The sequence below is a fragment of the Antedon mediterranea genome, chromosome 7 (genome assembly GCF_964355755.1).
Source record: "Antedon mediterranea chromosome 7, ecAntMedi1.1, whole genome shotgun sequence".
Lineage (NCBI taxonomy): Eukaryota > Metazoa > Echinodermata > Crinoidea > Comatulida > Antedonidae > Antedon > Antedon mediterranea.
Window position 1 is genome coordinate 25,044,842 of NC_092676.1, and position 19,277 is coordinate 25,064,118.

The following is a 19,277-nucleotide window of genomic DNA, read 5'->3' on the forward strand; positions in this document are numbered from 1 at the left end:
GTCTGAAACCAAAATGAATAGATTGACTTACTCTGTTGATGCAAAGTCGGAGCCAGTTATGAATTTTGCTTCAAAACTAGAAGGTAAAAACGAATAAACATCTTCGTCATCTGTCAATGGTCCGCCCGTATTAGTACTGGAACACGTCATAAGCTAAAAATTAATATAATTACAATTCGTAAATTAGGGTTTGTATAAAAAATGCTATCCGGTTTAAAACTGAACTGGTAGTACTATGTAAAGCTCTAGTTTTACACTGTCAAACTTTATGTGACAACAAAATGTTATGTGGCCATATATGGACATGATGTCATATCAGTACCATATTTGGGCATATCACTACCATATTTGGGCATATCACTACCATATTTGAGCACGTACACATTTTTTTGTCAAACTAGTTTGATAGGGCAGACAGAGATTAGTAAAAAAATAGTAAAATAATTAAAATTAAACAATATCTTACACAACAAAAATCCAAAATTCATTTTTATAACTATAAAAAGGTATAATAAAACTTGTGATATTATTTCAAATGCTATTGTTCAAGAGATTAATGTGTCTGTAGTTATGTAATTTTGAAAAAATTGAATGTCTTTGTCAAAGTCAATAAACGAAAGTTTATAGATATTTTCCGTTTTACTTCATAAAATTTAATCACGGAGATAACTTTAATGTTTCCTAGCTGCATCGCAAATGAATCAAAACGGATTAAAGAATTTACGATGGTTTAAAAAGTGATCTTGTCTAATGCCAAGATTTATATACTAGATTTATAGCATGTTTATTATATAAAAAGATCCACTTTTTAGTGTATTATTTAGTTCTTTATTTGCAACACAATTTGTAAGATCTGTTTAATACAATATGTCACAAGATACATCATCATAAGAAGGGCATGTTCTTTGAAAGTAAACATTTTCCATTTATTTATTATGTAATATGATCAATGCATTATATTTATAAGTCAGGCCTTTTATGGGTATAAAAGGACACCATATTTATTGTGCTGTATCTTGATTTCTGGTAATAATCGGGAAATATTCTGTATCCAGGGCCTATCATTGTCGACCGACGAATCAGCACTGCTCGGAGTGCGACCAATTTGACAGGAAGGGACCCAATAGGGAAGTTGAAATTTGTTGTACAAGAATGTTAATATACAAATCATATACACCAAATAATTTTAAATACTTACAGATATTCTATCGTCAAGGTTACATGTTTTACATACACTAGATTGGTGAGGATGTTGGTATGGTACTTTACAGCATTGCCTGTGAACAGAAAAAGTAAATCATGGCTAAGAGGAATTTACACTAGTGTTGCATAAAACTAGTGGTGCATAAAAAAAGTGGGTGGGGGGTTGGTGGGGTTCGTATTTCTACCGGATTCTAATTTCTTTTGTTTTATGTAAACAAATATGCATGCATATCTATTTTCGTTGATCATTATCGTCCTAGTGTAAATAGGCCTTAAAGATAAATTACCATATAAACACCTTTAATGGATGTAGGGAAATGAATGTCAGAGTTAATATATTGAGTGATGAAAATTATTAGAAAATGATGCTAATATTTATTGTCAACCCTTCCTACACATATTAACATCTTTATGTCAGTCACTCTGCGATTTCTACGGATACATCAGTATTACACTAGATTCTCTTAAGGGTTTATTAAGCATAGATAATCTCACATTTATCATCTTTTAAACCGGCTCAGGTTTATAATACTGTGAAGTAGTGTTGGGTATTAGTAAAATATAATTGTGTTTGTGAGGAATCGGAAATGGCTAGAGCATGATAAATGAAAATATGTAGTCAGAGTCATACAGGTGTGACTGGGCAAAGTGTATAGTTCTAGACCAGGTGTCAATCAAATAGTATACAAATAATGAATGTTTATGATTTTAATGGTACAAATAATGGCATGAGGTGAATGATGAAAGGTTATATTTCAATGAGGCAAAGCCGAGTTGGTATTAACCCTTTCATCATTCACCAAATGCCACTATTTGTACCATTACACCAATATAAAACATTCATTATTTGTTTTATATAACATCTAAATTAACATTCCTGTCATTTAAATCAAATAAAATGTAGGCCTAGTCAAGAGGCCTACATTTGATTCACATTGATTATATGATGGCTGAGGCTTCTGGCTCACAAGCTATAAGAGCTTCATTGTCTCTTTAGAAGTCCCAGACGTTTTTCATCAAAAAAAGAAATGAAATGAGATGGATGCTTGTTTTCTATCAAGTTGCCCTCCTTTAGGACAGCCCTATTCAGGGGACACTGGAACACTTTCCCATGAAACAAATAATTTATATAATTTTAACCCCAAAAAACACTTTCTTATGTTTCTTTATAGCAGTACACTCACTTTAACAACTTAACAGTCTGGTACATCAAATATTGTGACAACTTTCCAACGTGAGAATTTACTGTAAACATATTGTTTAAATCATATTGCAACACTCACAATTAACTGGTATGTATCTAACTAATGCAGGGCAATCAAAAGTTTCCCTTCGATGAACTGACTTAGTTTTAATTCTAACTAAAAAGTAGTTTGGGCAAGCAGCCTATTACAATAATAAATTTTAATAATCATTTATTGCTTTTAGATAAGAATCTGCGAATCAAATTAAATGAATTCCCTGTTCCCTACAGAGCACAAATGCAATTTACTTAAACAATAACAGTCTGCGTTTTATCATAGAGAACTCTATTTTATTCATCTAAGATCTTAATTCAGTTTGTTACTATTCATTACTGTCCCTAAAGCAAAATTGAAAAATAAAATAATCTTCATGATGCCGATGCCGATGCAGATATTTATTTAACAATGAAAAAGTAATAATAAATTCCATCAAAAATAATTTAATTCTATTTTCCAAGTTTTTTTAATTATCATTTTTAGCTATATATCATTTGTTTATTGTCCCTATGGTGATAATGAAACAAATGTATTGCATTATTAGAAAGAACACAGATTTGTAAACAATATGTCAAAAAGATGGCATTTTCTTTACTGTAAATCTACGCTCTTGATCCACCAAGGAATGTCCACAATAGAACCTCTCCTTTGGAACACAAATGTCAAGGAGAAATGCCTATTAAATGACCACTTTCCTATGAAATGACTATATATGGCCAACACCTATTTATGGACCTTTAAGGGGGATACTTTGTACAGACCAACATGTGTTTCCTAAATTGGGTTTTTATTGTAGTCAGTAAATAAGAATAAAACATGCATATGATTAATAGAAATGTTAAACTTTACTTACACATAATTTTCTGGTATAAAATTAACAGTAACCGTTCTGCCAATTGTGAGGAGGGACGATGCAGGTTTAACTATATTGGACTCCATCTTTTCCATAGACAATGCTTCACTTCTTCGACTGAAATGCTATTACAGTATACAAACAAATGAATGTTTATGAGTGCGATGGTACAAATAATTTCACAATCTCTAGTTCAATACATTCTAATACTACCAAACATAATGCTAATAATAATGCAAACAAATTAATATATTATGTATTCATTTTCATAAATACAGTATTATTGTGAAACACAAAAATTCTTCTCTATAAAAATATGTATATCTTAAGTTTAAAGCCAATAATGAATCACACGGACTTAGTAGATCTTTTAATTGTCTTTACACATGAATTTACAAGGGATCATTATTTCTGCTTTCTTGAGAGTGCTTTGGACAGCATGTGAACAATCTATATTTTGTTCAAGCAAGCTACCATCATAATGAACATTTTTCAAAGCTTCACTTGATAGAGGGCAACATACAATTAATGTTGACTAATAATAATATTTAGTAGGCAAAATAACCAAATGTGATCAATGTAGTAATAGTAGCAGCGTCTCAGGAAAAACACCACATATATTTAATTAATTCAATTTCTGGAAAAAGCAATTGTTTTAGCTAAATTGTACCACAGATAAAAAACAATTGATATGTTGCATATACCTTTGTTATAAATTCCTAATTAATAATACAAATTGTATATAAAAATAAGATTCTATAAATAAAATTATAAATGTAGTGGGTAAAAAAGGCAATTTTTACCTAAACCTGTACCACTGATAAAAACCAATTTGTTGTGTTGTGTTTAACGTAATTATTAAATCCCTTATAAATTACACTCACAAAAATTGTATAGAATTAAATTTTAAATTGTAAATGTAGGAGATACAATTATAATTTTAATATTATTTTTGGGCTATTATTAGGTCTGTGCCTACATATTATAATTATTCATGCCAACTAAGATATTATGAAATACTTATTATACTCATTTTACCTTGTAGAACCTTTTAAGCTTTGACATAGCAATTTTAGCACCCCATAGGCAAAGTTCTTGCAGAGAGCGTAGATTAACATCGAACTTGCGATAACCATCAACTTTAATTAATTTGGGCTGATAACTAGCTTCATGGCCACCATCAAGTATCTCATTAGATTGACCTATTTCATAAAACAAAAATATGTTTGATAATTATAGTTTACAAATAATGAATGATTATGAGGGCGATGGTATAAGTAATTTCAAGGTGAAAGATGAAAGGATATACAAAGGATATACCATATTTATTCGAATAAACACTCCGGAATGTTTATTGTTCAGAAGGGTTTTAAGGGAGAGGGCCTTTATTCAGCCATATGTCACCTGATTGAGCTGTCCAAGAGCCTGTACCAGATTTGGTCATGTACCGCGACGTGACGCTTCACCTGCACCAATCCCAGTATAGTTTCGTTATGAGCTGCCAAGGGATAATTGTCTAGTAAATGCCTCGCCCTATGAAAGCAAATTTATCTGGTGTCCAATGGCTAAAAAAGAATCAACAACCACTAATGCGATCTCTAGTGAGACTTATCACACACTGACCTATATTTAGTCTAAATTGTAAAAAGCCAAGCATCTTTCTTTTTTTGCTAATAGAAAATAAAAATTGGAAAACTCTACAGATGTTGAATTAGCATTAATTAAAGTCTGTTCAACTACCCGCTCATTTTTGTATGACATTCTACTAGTACATATCATTTATATAAATCTTGATAACAAGCTTGAAAGGACAATTTTGACAACATTGTCAAAAAATATTTATTTAAATTATTTGAAGTCTGTAATCTAGTTGTGTTGTTTAAATTTGAAGGCTGTAAATCTAGTTGGAAAAGACATATTTTAGGAGAATTCTCAATTAGAATTCTTAGCAAAAATCCTAGTTCCTTAATCTTATTAAAGTACATACAACTACAGTATAAACATTAATACTAATGCTATCTGGCAGAATTTTGCATTGGGAATGATGGATGATAGAACATACCAAACAACATGTGGGAAGGAAACCGTTAACATCAAAAACATTTCAAAAAGCACTTTGAAAATAAGTAATACGCCTCTGGGGGAAGTCAACGCTTACGTAGTTACTAATTGTTCAAAGATCAAGTACATATATGACATCCGCATGACTTTTAAACCAAATTTGTTTTCTTTTCAAATATTTTTTCTAAACTCAACACAGATTTTTATTTATATTCACTCAATATGAATATTTTGAAATTGTTTATTTTGTGTAAAAGGTTGAAAACACAATAAGTCTATAGTTCATAAACATATTTTTCATTATACTACAGTAGGAACATTATAATAACATACTATACAATGGACAAGAGTATGGAATGACATTACTTTGATGTCTATAAATGCTAAGATACTGAGTGGGACTGGGTTCCCCACCCTTAAAACTACCCTTGAAAAACACAACTTGATATGCCTCCAGGCATCCTAGAAAATACAGTAGAACCTTTCCTCTATTCAGAGGACATCCTCTTATATTCAGGGGACACACCTCCTCTATTCATAGGATATCCCTCTTTCATTCAGGGGTCACCCAATCACCCTTCATCTATTCAGGGGACACCCTTCTATATTCAAGGGACACCCTTCCTCTATTCAGAGGACACCCCTCCTCTATTCAGAGAACACCCCTCTTCTATTCCGGGGACACCCCTCTATTAAAATGGACCTGAAATGGAATTTCGATTTTCAAGAAATTCACACATGTTATTCAAATAAAAACAAAATGTATAGTATTTTGAGTAAAAACGAAATTTTAAGATACCATGGTAAATTAGCGAAAATTACTCACGCCATTGCAATATTCTATTTCAACGGCCGTCGGAAGCCTCTATATTCACGACGTCACATATACACACGATGATATCGAGAGCGTGTATGCCGCCCGATAGTCAGTGAATGATCGACGGCCTGGAAAGATACGCGAAGCGTTGACACTAATACTAATTTATTCAATATCTAATGTTGTTGAAATATAGGTCCCTAAAATGTACTTCGTTTGTTCTAAAACCCAAATTTAGAAGGCCTACCTCCCAAACCTTTACTAGGCCTAGGCCCCCAATCCAGCGCGCGGAGTCGATCCACCACCCACATCATGCGGCAAGGCTCCGTTTCATGTGCATCCATCCAAGGACCAAAGCGATATCAACAACTTGCTGCGCTCATTGTCAAGCCAAAGTAAAATATGAATAAAATTCGTTTTCGAACTGCCTGATTCGTGACAAATAAATTATCTCATATTACTAATTTAATTCTGCTAAACTAAAAAACTAAAGAAACTAACACATTTTAGCAGTATAAATTACGAACGATACAAAATACACGAACGGAAAATATGGATACGCATCATTGCGCACGGAGCTGTATCCCGGACAACGTTGCCAGGCCAACTTCGGTATTGCCAGAAAAAAACCGTTGATTTTAAGATTTTAAATCGTCATTTACTCGATGAATAACCGTTTATACGGTAATAATTTTATCTAAAAAAATTCTAAATACGTTTCTGCAAATGCACAAGCATTTTTTAGAAAATACACCATAGATTTCAAGAGTTATAGCCAAAAAACTGCAAATTGTCCATTGGAGGGATAGGAATATATTCGCAAAGTGACGTCACCCGCGAATTTTTTTGATTTTCAAATGGGGCTTTCCCCAAAAGGCCAATTTATATTTTGTAACAATATACATTCTAGCAACACCTAATAGCCCCCAAAACATCATTCTAAAATGAAAAAAATCGAAAATCCATTTCAGGTCCATTTTAAGGGAACATCCCTATTATTGGGACAGTATCCTGTGAACAAGAGGCAATATTTGTTTAAAAACTATCACAGTTCATATTCAGGGGAGACTCCTTTTTAATGTGATACTGTTACAGTAGGTCTTAAAGATGTCCTCTTAATAGGGGATCAACTTCAACTCATACAAAACTAAGGATTTCAATTCACATTAAAATATACATACACTTTCTAATGGAAAATCCTTTTTCCATTTCACTACCCTCACTATGGTAACCATCACCATGTAAACTAGCAGATTGTGAATGAACTCGTTGCCGTCGGTGATTTTCTGAAGCATCCATTTTCTTGAAACGTCGTTCTAATCGCTTGTTAACCTTGAGAGGAATCAGAGCAAAGTGTAAACAAATGTACAATAAAGTAACATGTACAGTCTTTATTGTCAAAATGAACAATTCTAGTACGTAAATGCAGATAAATTGTAACATTTTAAAAATCAATTCCACTTTATCATTAATTGTTAAAAAGTAAAATCTAGAATGATGTAATCACAATAGAAAGGCAGCATTCTTACAACATTTACAATGACAGTTGTCAAGTTTGGTTTTCCACTTTTAATAATAATTGGTTCAATTAGTCAGATTTGATTAGAAATGAATTTCAGAGGACACAGCTTTATTTTGGACACAGAGAGGAGGGGAGGCAATTTAAATTTAGCTTAGCTGTCCCTCCATCCACTCTAGCAAATTCTTCTAAAATATGGGCAATACTTTATGTGTGCAGACTAAAGGCCAATTTACACAGACTAGTGGTAACGGTAAGCAGTAAATATAGAATCGATGTTATTTCTTATGACCATTTACACAAACAAATCGTGGACGGGCAGTTGAGCAGAAACTCGCTTAGGATAGATACATATTCTACATGGGACAAGCTCGTTTGTCCGTTTAAATGGGACTTAATATTCTCAATCCCTGATATAAATCGGTTACAATGACAATATAATTTGGCAGTGTTCCAATCATACACTCTTAGATGAGTAATATAACTTTGAATCAGCAAATTTTCTTTGGGTTTTAATACTTTGAATATTTAGGGTACAAATAATTATATATACTATATCATTTCCTCACCTTCAATGTACTAAATTGATTTAAAATCTGTGTTGTTTCACCAATGGCCTTTTCCAATTCCTCCATAACTCTTGTATAACTCGTCCTTATTTTAATATTATCTACAGTCTCACTTGTAGCCATGTATTGTAGTTTTGAAACATGATTTTCTATATAAAAAAAATAAATCTTTAAATTTGAAATAATTGTGTTAAGCTCTGTCTACACTATCAAACTAGATTCATTGACAAAATAAATTGAATAATTGTGTTAAAGTTCTGACACTATCAACTTTATGTGACAAAAAATTGTGATGTGGTATGACATCATCATGTCCATATATGGGCACATCATATTTTGTTGTCACATAAAGTTGATAGTGTAGCATTGATGATATCCCCCATTGAGACATTCATAGAATGCAAGGTTATGGTTACCTATGAATTTTTTCCGGTTATTATTTTATCTAAACAGTATTTTATTTTTGCTGGTATCTACGTATGTAGCTGATCTTGTTGCTTGTTACCCACTGGCTATTTACCCACTGGCTATTTACCCACTGGTTATTTACCCACTGGCTATTTACCCACTGGCTATTTACCCTCTGGCTATTTACCCTCTGGCCATTTTCAAGTCTATTTACTCATTTTTTTTTTTATATATTCTAGCATTATTACCAATGATAACCATAAACAAATTCATTCACTGTCATCTTTAGGGTATGTTCAGATCTATGGAGTTATGCTTTCGTTTCCCAAGCAATGTCATATTATAATTAGCGTCGTAACAGCAAAGTGTCCAGATTTGCTTAACTAACGCTTTCGTTTGAAACTGAAGTGTCACCGATGAACATCTGGTATGCAGGAGTAAATTTGATTGGTTAGAGGTCAAATTCGTTGAAGTGGTTCAGACATTTGAAGTTGTACGATACGAAAGCATAACTCTGTAGTTCTGAACCGGCCCTTTGACAAATATATGCAGAAGATTGAGTCACTTGGTGATTTATTATTAATACTTACCTTTGGTGAAAGCTAAATCTTTTAGTTTTCTTTTCAAATCCTCACAAAAGTTGCGACTGTTTCCATATTTGAAAGCTTCAGTAACTTTCTTGAACTTATTTATGATTTTATCAAAATGTACCACAAGTTTACTAAAAAAAGAGAAACAAAAATAGTTGATTATTTATTTAGATGTAAAATAAACCCATAATATACATGACACATTTACTAGACAAGTCTTTTCACTCCGATTCACACAAGTTAGACGTAAGAGATGTATATATTGATAAGTTTCTTTTATTCATCCATCAAATATATATTTTTTTGGTATAAATTTTTATCTTTACACACATTATTGTTGTCAAGACTGTAAAACTACTCTACTTCTTAAAGGCCAAAAACAGACGAGCAGTATACCGGTAAGCGGAAATGTGCATGCTTGTCCCACAAAAAAATCTGTTAATATACTGAGCAGGTTTCTGATCAACCAGCCATTAGATCTGTGTTTTGTAATAATGAAATAACATACAGTAGATTCTATATTAAATAATTTTTCCCTTAAAGGGGGATTCTGGGTTTAAAATTGCTTTTAAATATCGTTTATTTATTAAATAAAAAATATTATAACAACATAGACATGTCAGAATGAAGAAGTAATAACGAGAAATTAAAAAAATTAAATTTCATATACATTTTAGGGTAAATTCATGGAAAGTCTGTTTTTAAGCAGCTTAGGGAAGCTCATTAATATTCATGAGATATTCACAAAATCACGTCATCAGTGGATTCCAAACTCGCGACGTCAAGCTCATACGTTGTGTTCTCTCTCCTCTGTCAAACGACGACCACCCGATCGTTGTGAAATACATTTTTTTGTAGATTTTCTAAGCTAGGCCTAAAGTGTAATAATAACAGTAGTAGCATATATTTATTTGACATTTAATGAAATACAAAATTTAGTACAGATTACGAAGTCATAAATTATACTATTTTTATACCTTGAATAGTACAGACCGTATATCGGCTTCACGTACTAGGCTAGGCCTAGCCTAAATCATTTTATTCATGGGTGAGAGCCATTTCTGACTAGGGATTCCATGCCACGATGGCTACGTTAAAACATTGGGGCCATCATTCATGGGCCTAGCTAGCTAGCCTATTACTAAATGATTGGCCCATAAATAACAAAACTCAGTGGATTCCAAACCCATCCTATCAACCAAACTCCTAACCAACGTTCTACAAAAATCGGCTGTAAATATTGAGGCAAAACAAGGTCCGATCGCTGTCCGCACGTATGGTGTCCCGATCGTCTAATAAGTAGGCCTAAAATAGGCCTAGTTTACTTTCCAAAAAAGCGGATACTGCATCAAGCAAGTAGACCGGTAGTAGGAAGGAGACCTAGCCGATCCGGCCCAGTTAAAAATTGAGCTAGCTAGTGTAGTAGACCCTATGCGAATTGATACTACCAGGCCTTTTACTATAAGCTACACTAAAATTAGCAATACTTACGTTTACAAATATTCCAACTCTCTCTCATTCGAGCTATATTATCTATACCATTCCGGTAGGTCGAGTCGACCTTCAATCAAATACTGTACATCGTTGTTGTGATTATAGACGAGGTATACTCGACCCGACCAGTTTGGTATTGTATACTGTATCTGCTTATCATGTGACGATGCCAGGCATGGGCAGAGAGAGCACGTGTATCGTCGTCTCGCTCTCCTCGCTCAGCAGGAATGTATACGTTACGCTTCATTGATTTTGAAGGCTTTCCCTAAGTCAGTGCGAAAATCGGCAAACGTAAAGTGCAAACTTATCTAATTTTTCACTGTTTTGATGGATTTTCATAGAAAATTGACTTTATAAATGGGAAGACCGACTAAAATTACATCAGATAAGTATAATTTTACAAAAGTAATTGATATGGTTAATGATAACGAGTCGTCGGAAGATTGACCATTTCACGAATTTCCTATTCTGTAACCACAGTGTGATTTTGCCGTAGCTGCACGTGTAATCTGGCCTCATTTCACAGCCTTCGTTCTGCTTCACTGGGCGCTTATATAAATTGAAACTTTTACCTTTCAAGAGACAAACAAATATATTTTACATTTTTTACTATTCATTTTAAACCCGGAACCCCACTTTAAGCTTGGTTCCCACTAGAACGTAACGCAAGGACGTAAACGCAACGCAAGCGTTTTAACCAATGACAAGCGAAGTTATAGACAGTTAGCAATCACAAGCATATAAGCCATCGCTTGCGATTGGTCAATTCACTTGCATTGCGTTACGTCCTTGTGTTGCGTCGCTAGTGGGAACCACGCTTTACCGTTAATGCTCTTCTGTGTAAATTTACCCTTAGCCTAAAATGAGACTTGTATAGTTTATCCTTGCTGTAATTACAGAGTAAACATACTAATAAAAAAATTAATTTATTAATAAAATTAGGAGATAGTCCTTAAAAATAATTGAAATTTTTACTTTTTTTCTGATGTGATATATGCTAAACAAAAAGGTCTGACAAAGCCTCGGGCATAGATGTCATAAAGAGTAAAGTGATGAACCTAAAAAGAAACAAACAGTTTTATTTATTTATTGTATGCCTTCATAACACAAGAAATAAGATATTATTCAAAATTTTATAAATTCAATATAAAAGCAAAACTATTCACTTACATAAGCATGAGCACCCTCACTCAGTTCCTCCTGGAGGAGACACGTGTCATCGTAAATGGTGAACACGCCGTTTGCTGCACGAGATGAATTAGTGGCGTTGTAATCAACGGACATGATGTTGACAGCAAACTGCTCCTTGTCAAAATCACCCCCACCATCAGATGGAATAGTTATCTACAGTAATATAGAAATAAAGATTAGAATTGTGAACAATTTATTTTCCCATAAAAAACATGTCACATATCCTGGTCAGTGGTATGACGGCTATGAGCAATCACTAGCTAAACCCTGGGGCCCCAGAGCTTATGGGGGGCCCAGAGCTTATGGGGGCCCAGAGCTTATGGGGAGGCCCCAGGGTGACCACAGAGCTTATGTGGACCCTTGAGCAGGAGATCATAAGGGATAAAATATGTCAAAAAGGCTAATAATTTTTAAGGCCCTTTATGCCTCTTTCCATACACTAATGATCCTAGTGTACTGTTCATATACTACTACTACTAACTAGTCATAGAGGGCACATGTCATGTGTGGGAAATCCTATTAATAATGGCCGTTTATTTATTATACTACCCACCAATGGATTGGGACCTTCAATTTCACAAAATTCAGAAATCATGATGAAATCATTTTCAAAGTTTGGTGAGGTAGGCCATGGGTTTGGGGGTGTGAAAACCGGTAGAAGGTCCGCAGGTATATGGCTGTTCTCGGTATCATCGACATCATTCAGCATCTGGTCATCGCTTACTGAATAACCCGCAGCAAACATGTTGACGCCGTTGCTGCATTAGCTTCCGAGTCGATTGCTATAAAAGCAAAAAGAACACACAGGTCAATTGACAATTAGGAATTGATCCTTTTCTATTTACTATACTGTATATGTTAAGGTCAAGGCCCTAGTAGGCCAAGCTAATAGTAGTAATATAATATTTATTTTTTTTTTTAAATGGTTAGGCCGGCCAACTCCAACTTAATAATATAGACCTAACCTTGCACTGCTATCTCTGAGCCTGGGGAATACCCTGTCTAGCTAGGCCTAAACCTATCCTACATTTCTCTAGAGAGAGGACGTGTCTCCTGGACCTGGCTGGGCTGCTGGGAAGAAGGCTCTGCATGCTACACTTGTTGTTGGGGTCTATAGGGCCTAGTTAGGCCTAGCTAGTAGAGTAGACCTAGGCCTAGGCCTGGCCTGGCCTAGCCTAGCCTAGCACTGGTTTTCAGTATTATAATTACATCATAATGTCTACTGTTTAATAAACGGTAACTTTTTTTAACAATTTTCATGAAAATATGTAAACGAGAACCTTTAAGAAGACGAAGCACATACACAGAATGAGAGTCAAAATTTTGTGAAAAACTCCCCGTTTCACAAGTCACCTGATGATTTTGTTACGCATGAGTGATTAGTATACAAACATATTATTCATGAGAAACTTGTCGATAGATATTATATATTCGCCGTTATTAATTAATTGTTCCGGCAGAATGAACGCATGATGGTCAATATTTCGTTTGATTATTTATTTTCTTTAATTTGAAAATGCCTTGATACGAAAGCAGTTAGCAGTTATGTCCGTAAATTGTTGTTTAAATTTTAGTATATTGACGACAAGTCTCTCTGATGTAAGGCCTCCTACATAGGCTAAAGATTCTTTTAAAAAAAAGGTGGTTTCTAGGACGTCTTATCGTGCTAATGTTATCCAATCACTTTTTAAAAGTTGGTGCCCTGACCATTGTCGTTGGAAGTGCATTCTAAAAATTGATTATTCTTATAATCTTATAATATAGCAAACTTAGAAAATGTGTATTCTGGAATCTGGACACCATATTGATTGTTCATTTACGTAATGTGCATAGTTCCCTTGAAGGGCCTAAACGTCCTTCTAAATTGTAGTCATATCACGGTTATAAATACTGGATTTCAATTGATTCTACATCTGCAAATTGTATAATTCAGACAATTAATTCTATAATTGTTACTATAGATAGAAAATTCCGAAATATTTTATTATAATGATTTTCACTCTTTCCTGATAAAACTAATTCATCCGTTAATAGATCTTACAAACCTGACGTAATCATCACTTATTGAGGTAATTCTGACAACCATTGCTACAGTACTTTCCTTCCTGGATAAATCTTTTCTATTTATTTTTAAATTGCAAAGAAAATGCAATAAAGTAGGCCTACAGTGTATAATATATATAATTTATTTGGAAGCTACACTTTTGAAACAGTAGCACGTCCAGAGTAAGTAAAATAAAAGTTAAAGAATGATTTAACAATAGGCCTATTTACATACAACTAAATTATGTACAAAATATTGAAAAAATAACATTAAAAATAGTAATACAGGATTTAAACAACTAAGAATATAATAAAAGTTGGTAGGCATGTGTAGGCCTATAGAGTAATACAGTGTGTGTCGGTATATACTACTAAAAATAAGGCCATACATGGCTGCAGTCGCGTGCTCAAATTTGAATTAGTTTTTACCGACCGACCGACCAAAATAGTGAGCTGTAGAGTTTGTTTTGTTACTTTATATCATTTTATTTTATCAATTTTTATACGCGCGTGTTCAGATATAATTGCCTTTGTTATAAATTGTTTACATTTCATCAAACATAACACGCAGCTTCCGTACTTTTTTTAAAAGATGAACAATTTTACGATTGACTTGATATTATGTGGGTTTATCCTTTGATCTTTCTTATAAACACCAATAATACATCCGCCAAGCTATTACATAAGAGACAACATGTCTTTGAATTTTACAACCCATGGTCAAGAACTATTTGCAGAGAATTATAATGGAAATTAACAGGAGAAGAAGTGCATTTTAAATCCAGTGGTTAAACAGTACTCTTCCCAAAGCTCTATCTACACTATCAAACTATAGTTTGAGAAAAAAAAGTGTGATGTGCTCAAAAATGTTAGTGATATGCCCAAATATGGTAGTGATATGACATCACCATGACCATATATGGGCACATCACATGTTGTTGTCACAGAAAGTTTGATAGTGTAGACAGAGCTTAATCATTCATCGTGTAGGCTACAGATTGACGATCGAGCGCATCAAGTAACGATTCTGACCCAAGGTATACCCACTACAGGATATACAACCCCATATCAGCAACCCCACTCCCTCGCCTCCTCCTGTGACCATGGTCTCTAGTAGGCTATGCTGACCTACCGAAAATAGGCTTCCTGAAGAACCAGTCAATTCTTATTTGTTACAACGAAATAATTCGTATTTTTATCGATAAGGACGTTGCTTATGGGATAAGAATACTATTCAATCAGTTAAATTACATTCTAACATTCTAACTGAATCAGAGCATGGGTGGTCAACTGGTCAGTTGTCAAGTGTGATCAAACAGATTACACTTATAATTAATTTTTTTTTAATGTTGTCATAAAAACCTTAAGGCCTACAGAACTTTTTTTTATATTGTCTGTTTTTCTGTAGACTCAGTTTATTTGATTGTCTCTCTATCAACATAAAATGGGAGTTATTATTTAAATATTTAAATAATTACACCAATTATATTTGCACTTTTCAGTCACAAGAGTTCTTATAATACAGTACAATATTTAAACCGCAACAATAGATGCGCACGTGTTAAAGCTATTACCTCTAAAACCAATAAACATTTTTACAGATATAATAAACATCGCAAAACATTAATCATAGAAAATTATAATATAATTACCGATACCTTTGTTTGAAAACAATCAGACAATAGAAACCAATTGATTTTTAAATAAACACACTTAGATTTTTATCAAAGATCATTGTTCAAAGGCAAAAGAATGAAACCGCATTTGATGTTCTTGTTTTGGCCATGGTTTACTTTCATTTTGTTAGGTGTATTAATTGTGTTATCAAAATATAGTGTAGACCATAACAAAAAACACCCTCGATGATTTTCACAAAAGTTTACAATCTGGCAAATGTACTTACTTCGCTTAGGCATACTGGTTTATGAAACGAAATAAATAAATAAAACTAAACGAAACGGCATTGGTATACCAATGAAATTTCCGCTTTAAACCGACGGGAAAAAATTGTTCCCTAATAGGCCTAATAATTTTTAACTGTAATTTTTTTTTATAAAATCTCAATTTTATGCATTTTGGATGCGTTTTCTACTATTTTTACCTTCTTCTCTTTAAGTGTTTTGTATTTGTTGTTGTGTTTTTCCCTGCATTATTATGCTTAGTCCTCCAAGCTGTGACCTGGGATGTTTGTAACATTATGTTTTTTAATTTGAAATAAAGGATGATTTTACATACCAAAAAAAAAACACGATTTCACAGTCCTTTTTCATCAGTAGGTTTTCGTCTGAACTCGTCGTCAACGCCTTACGCCAGTCTTTATATAAATTTGGTTTCATAACTATTTTGCGTAAAATTGAAACAAAAAATTAGTAGAAACAGAAACAAAAAGATTCCAATTTAGGTCTAATTTAATCGAAAGAATATCAACCTTTTTCATAGGTTTCGTTTGCGCTCATCGGCGGCGGAAGTTCGCCATCATTTGGTTTCATACCAAACAAGAAAGCCACTGCGAGAGTACATATCTCCGCCTACTGTAAAATTCTCCTACATAAGATTTCTCCGGGAAAAAATATATATTTGTGTGTGTCTTAATGCTGTGGTGTAGGCTAATTTCACTACAAGCATGTGTATGCGAATTTGGAGGTATATATTTTCAGAGCATGCCTATTACAAAAAAAATGGTTTATTAATAACATTACAAATAACAAACATGATGTTATTGTCAGACTAGTCAGGCTAGTATTAAAAGATAGGAGACAATTTTCAAAAGCCGAGCAGTCTTAAAAAAAAAAGTGTACTGAAATTGCATTTTCTCGAGAACTACTTGTCCAAAAACCTTCATTTTTATACAAGAGCCAAGAGTTATAGTTTGTGATTTGTAATTTCAAGCTAGTTTGATTTCATTTAGGCCTACAGGTTTTTTTATACGAGTAGTTTTAAAAAACCTATTTCCGTTTGTTTTTGGTTATTGCTGTTATTAATAGTCAGCTGATACATAGTTAGTTAAAAAATGGTAACATAATCATACACCAAACAATTCAGAATGATAACTTGAAAACTGCGCTATCGTGCTAACAAACAAACAAACATACATACATACAAACATACAAACAAAATAAATACTATAGGCCTATTTGGCAAAATTTTGCCAAGTACAAACATACAGATAAACACACGCGATCGACTCCTTGGGCGAAGGTAAACAAACACACGCGATCGACTACATATCCCTCCTTGGCGGAGGTAAAATGTAAATAGAACTCATTAAGGATTTTTTTAAATTATGTGCAATTCAGTCGCACGACACAACGGTTATTCCCCACAGTTTTCAACATAAAAACCAAAATTAAGTTTACACATTAATTGCATCTAGTATTAACTTTGAAAACTAACATTAATGTTGTGAACAATAACGTAGGCTAATATTAGTAATAGGTCATAATAATACATTCATTTTTTTTTTAATTGGTCTAAAATATTCTACATAGTCAGTTTGTGTCAATCAAAATATTAATGGCAGTTTTGTTTATAATTTTACATCCGAGAGTTAAACACCAGTTTCCAAACACTTTATTTTTGTTCTACACTGTTTGATATTGTTTATCATTGTGATTGTATTAAGTAGACTCATCTAAACCAATGGAGTTATTATGGCTCCTTTGCTTTAGTAAAACAAAACAAAAATAAAACTATCAATAAAAATTTGATCAATTACAAGCGACAGTTCGATATTGTGATTGGAAAAATAATTAGACGTAATTTCCTGTATTTGGAACCAACGTATCATCATCAAACTTCTTCTTACCATGGAAAAATAACTTATTTCTCCACGTTCTTGCCAAGCCTAACCTAATCCTTCTTCAGATATTCAGACAGGCGTATACGCTGTTAACCAACGTAATGAGTCTACACCTTCAACCCTACCCTTTTTCTATTTTTATCTTTCGCTTTATTTTCTACGAACCAATCTTCTCTGAAACAGAGTTTCGATTTTTAGATTGGCAATAAAATTTGACTTGAGAATTCATACGTCACAAATCCGTTTCCAACAACACACCCTGTACTTTTCCGAATTCTTCAAATTAGGTTGAAGCTATAGTTACGTCACCTAATTAACACTTATTACTGCAATAATATCCGTTACCACTCCTCTATTATTCCGCCCACGTGACCCATACGCCACGTGACCCATGGCACGCGGTCTTAAACACATTTACTTTTGTTTTTTATCGTCGATGAAAGTAGGCAATCCAACGAATAAACAAAAGGCTAGTCTGGGTTCCAGACGGAGTTTTGTCTTAATATTAGTAAAAAGATAAATATTTTGGCACATATGGCGTTTCATACGTATACTACTTGATTCTGGATACTCAGACAAAAATCGCGGTCGAAATAAAAACAAATAAATATAAAAAAAGATAATACAGACTTGGGGCAAGCCTAACAAAAGGCATGCCAGGAGACAAAAGACAATAAGTTCATTAGGACTTCATCAAATGTGGTTTTTTTTCCTGATCGCCGTTACTATCAATTTTTTTTTTTAAGCAAGTTTGTGTGATATGATTGATTGAATTAATTTACTAATCCTATAAGATTGTACTTTCAATAATTGATTGATAATCTGAACTATCCGGTAATTTCAGTCCGGAGGTTATTGACGCCTACTATCAATAACAACACGGTAATAATGCATGAAGGTAGAAGTCATAATATTGGTATGAAACAATTCGGCCTAAATGCTGTAGTGGTATGAAATCCGTACAGTCTTGATGATGGTGGGTGGGAGAGGGAGGAGAAACTAGGTCGTAGGCCTAAAGCTAACTACTGAAGGCAAATAAGGTCCTAAATCAGACCGTCGCATGCATAATTCGTGAAAAATATTGAAAAGTTTAATTTTAAAAATGGAAAACAACGGGGAGACGTGTTTGGCAAAAGCAGTTCGGGTAACACAATACCACTTCAACATTTTTCTTCATATTTTTTATTTATTTTTATTCACAGCAATATGTACACGTTTTATTAGGGCTGTACAATAAAGAATCTAGGCCTGTATGCTGAAAATAATTGTAATATCAACAAGTGTAACTGTACCGGAACCCAACTCCTAAATGATGTCCGGATTTCGAACCATTATACAATTGCATTATTTATTCAACCGCATGATCGTACATTATTTAGATATTTAAGATTTTACAGATACATTTTTTTTTAAATTTCAGATAATTGTTTTTATATAATTTAAATATTAAACTGTACATAAACGTAAGGTACTAGTTGAAAAAATATTT

At 33.4% G+C, this 19,277-nt stretch overlaps 1 protein-coding gene across 2 annotated transcripts in view; it reads right to left on the reverse strand.

Moving 5' to 3' along the window:
* LOC140053965 (guanine nucleotide exchange protein smcr8a-like) overlaps positions 1-13,292 on the reverse strand; it is a 47,057-nt gene extending 33,765 nt beyond the window's left edge. Inside the window, exons 1-11 of one of the 2 annotated variants that reach the window (XM_072098738.1) lie at positions 13,227-13,292; positions 12,500-12,728; positions 11,926-12,099; positions 11,731-11,813; positions 9,262-9,392; positions 8,264-8,412; positions 7,357-7,507; positions 4,336-4,499; positions 3,298-3,422; positions 1,199-1,277; positions 32-153 (exon numbers count right to left, since the gene is read on the reverse strand). In XM_072098738.1, the coding sequence (XP_071954839.1) occupies positions 32-153; positions 1,199-1,277; positions 3,298-3,422; positions 4,336-4,499; positions 7,357-7,507; positions 8,264-8,412; positions 9,262-9,392; positions 11,731-11,813; positions 11,926-12,099; positions 12,500-12,691 (1,370 nt within the window). In that variant the 5' untranslated portion in view covers positions 12,692-12,728; positions 13,227-13,292. Of the gene's footprint in view, positions 1-31; positions 154-1,198; positions 1,278-3,297; positions 3,423-4,335; positions 4,500-7,356; positions 7,508-8,263; positions 8,413-9,261; positions 9,393-11,730; positions 11,814-11,925; positions 12,100-12,499; positions 12,742-13,226 lie in introns of those variants that run through there. The other variant, XM_072098739.1, reaches the window with a different exon arrangement.
* Between the last annotated feature and the right edge of the window lie 5,985 nt (positions 13,293-19,277).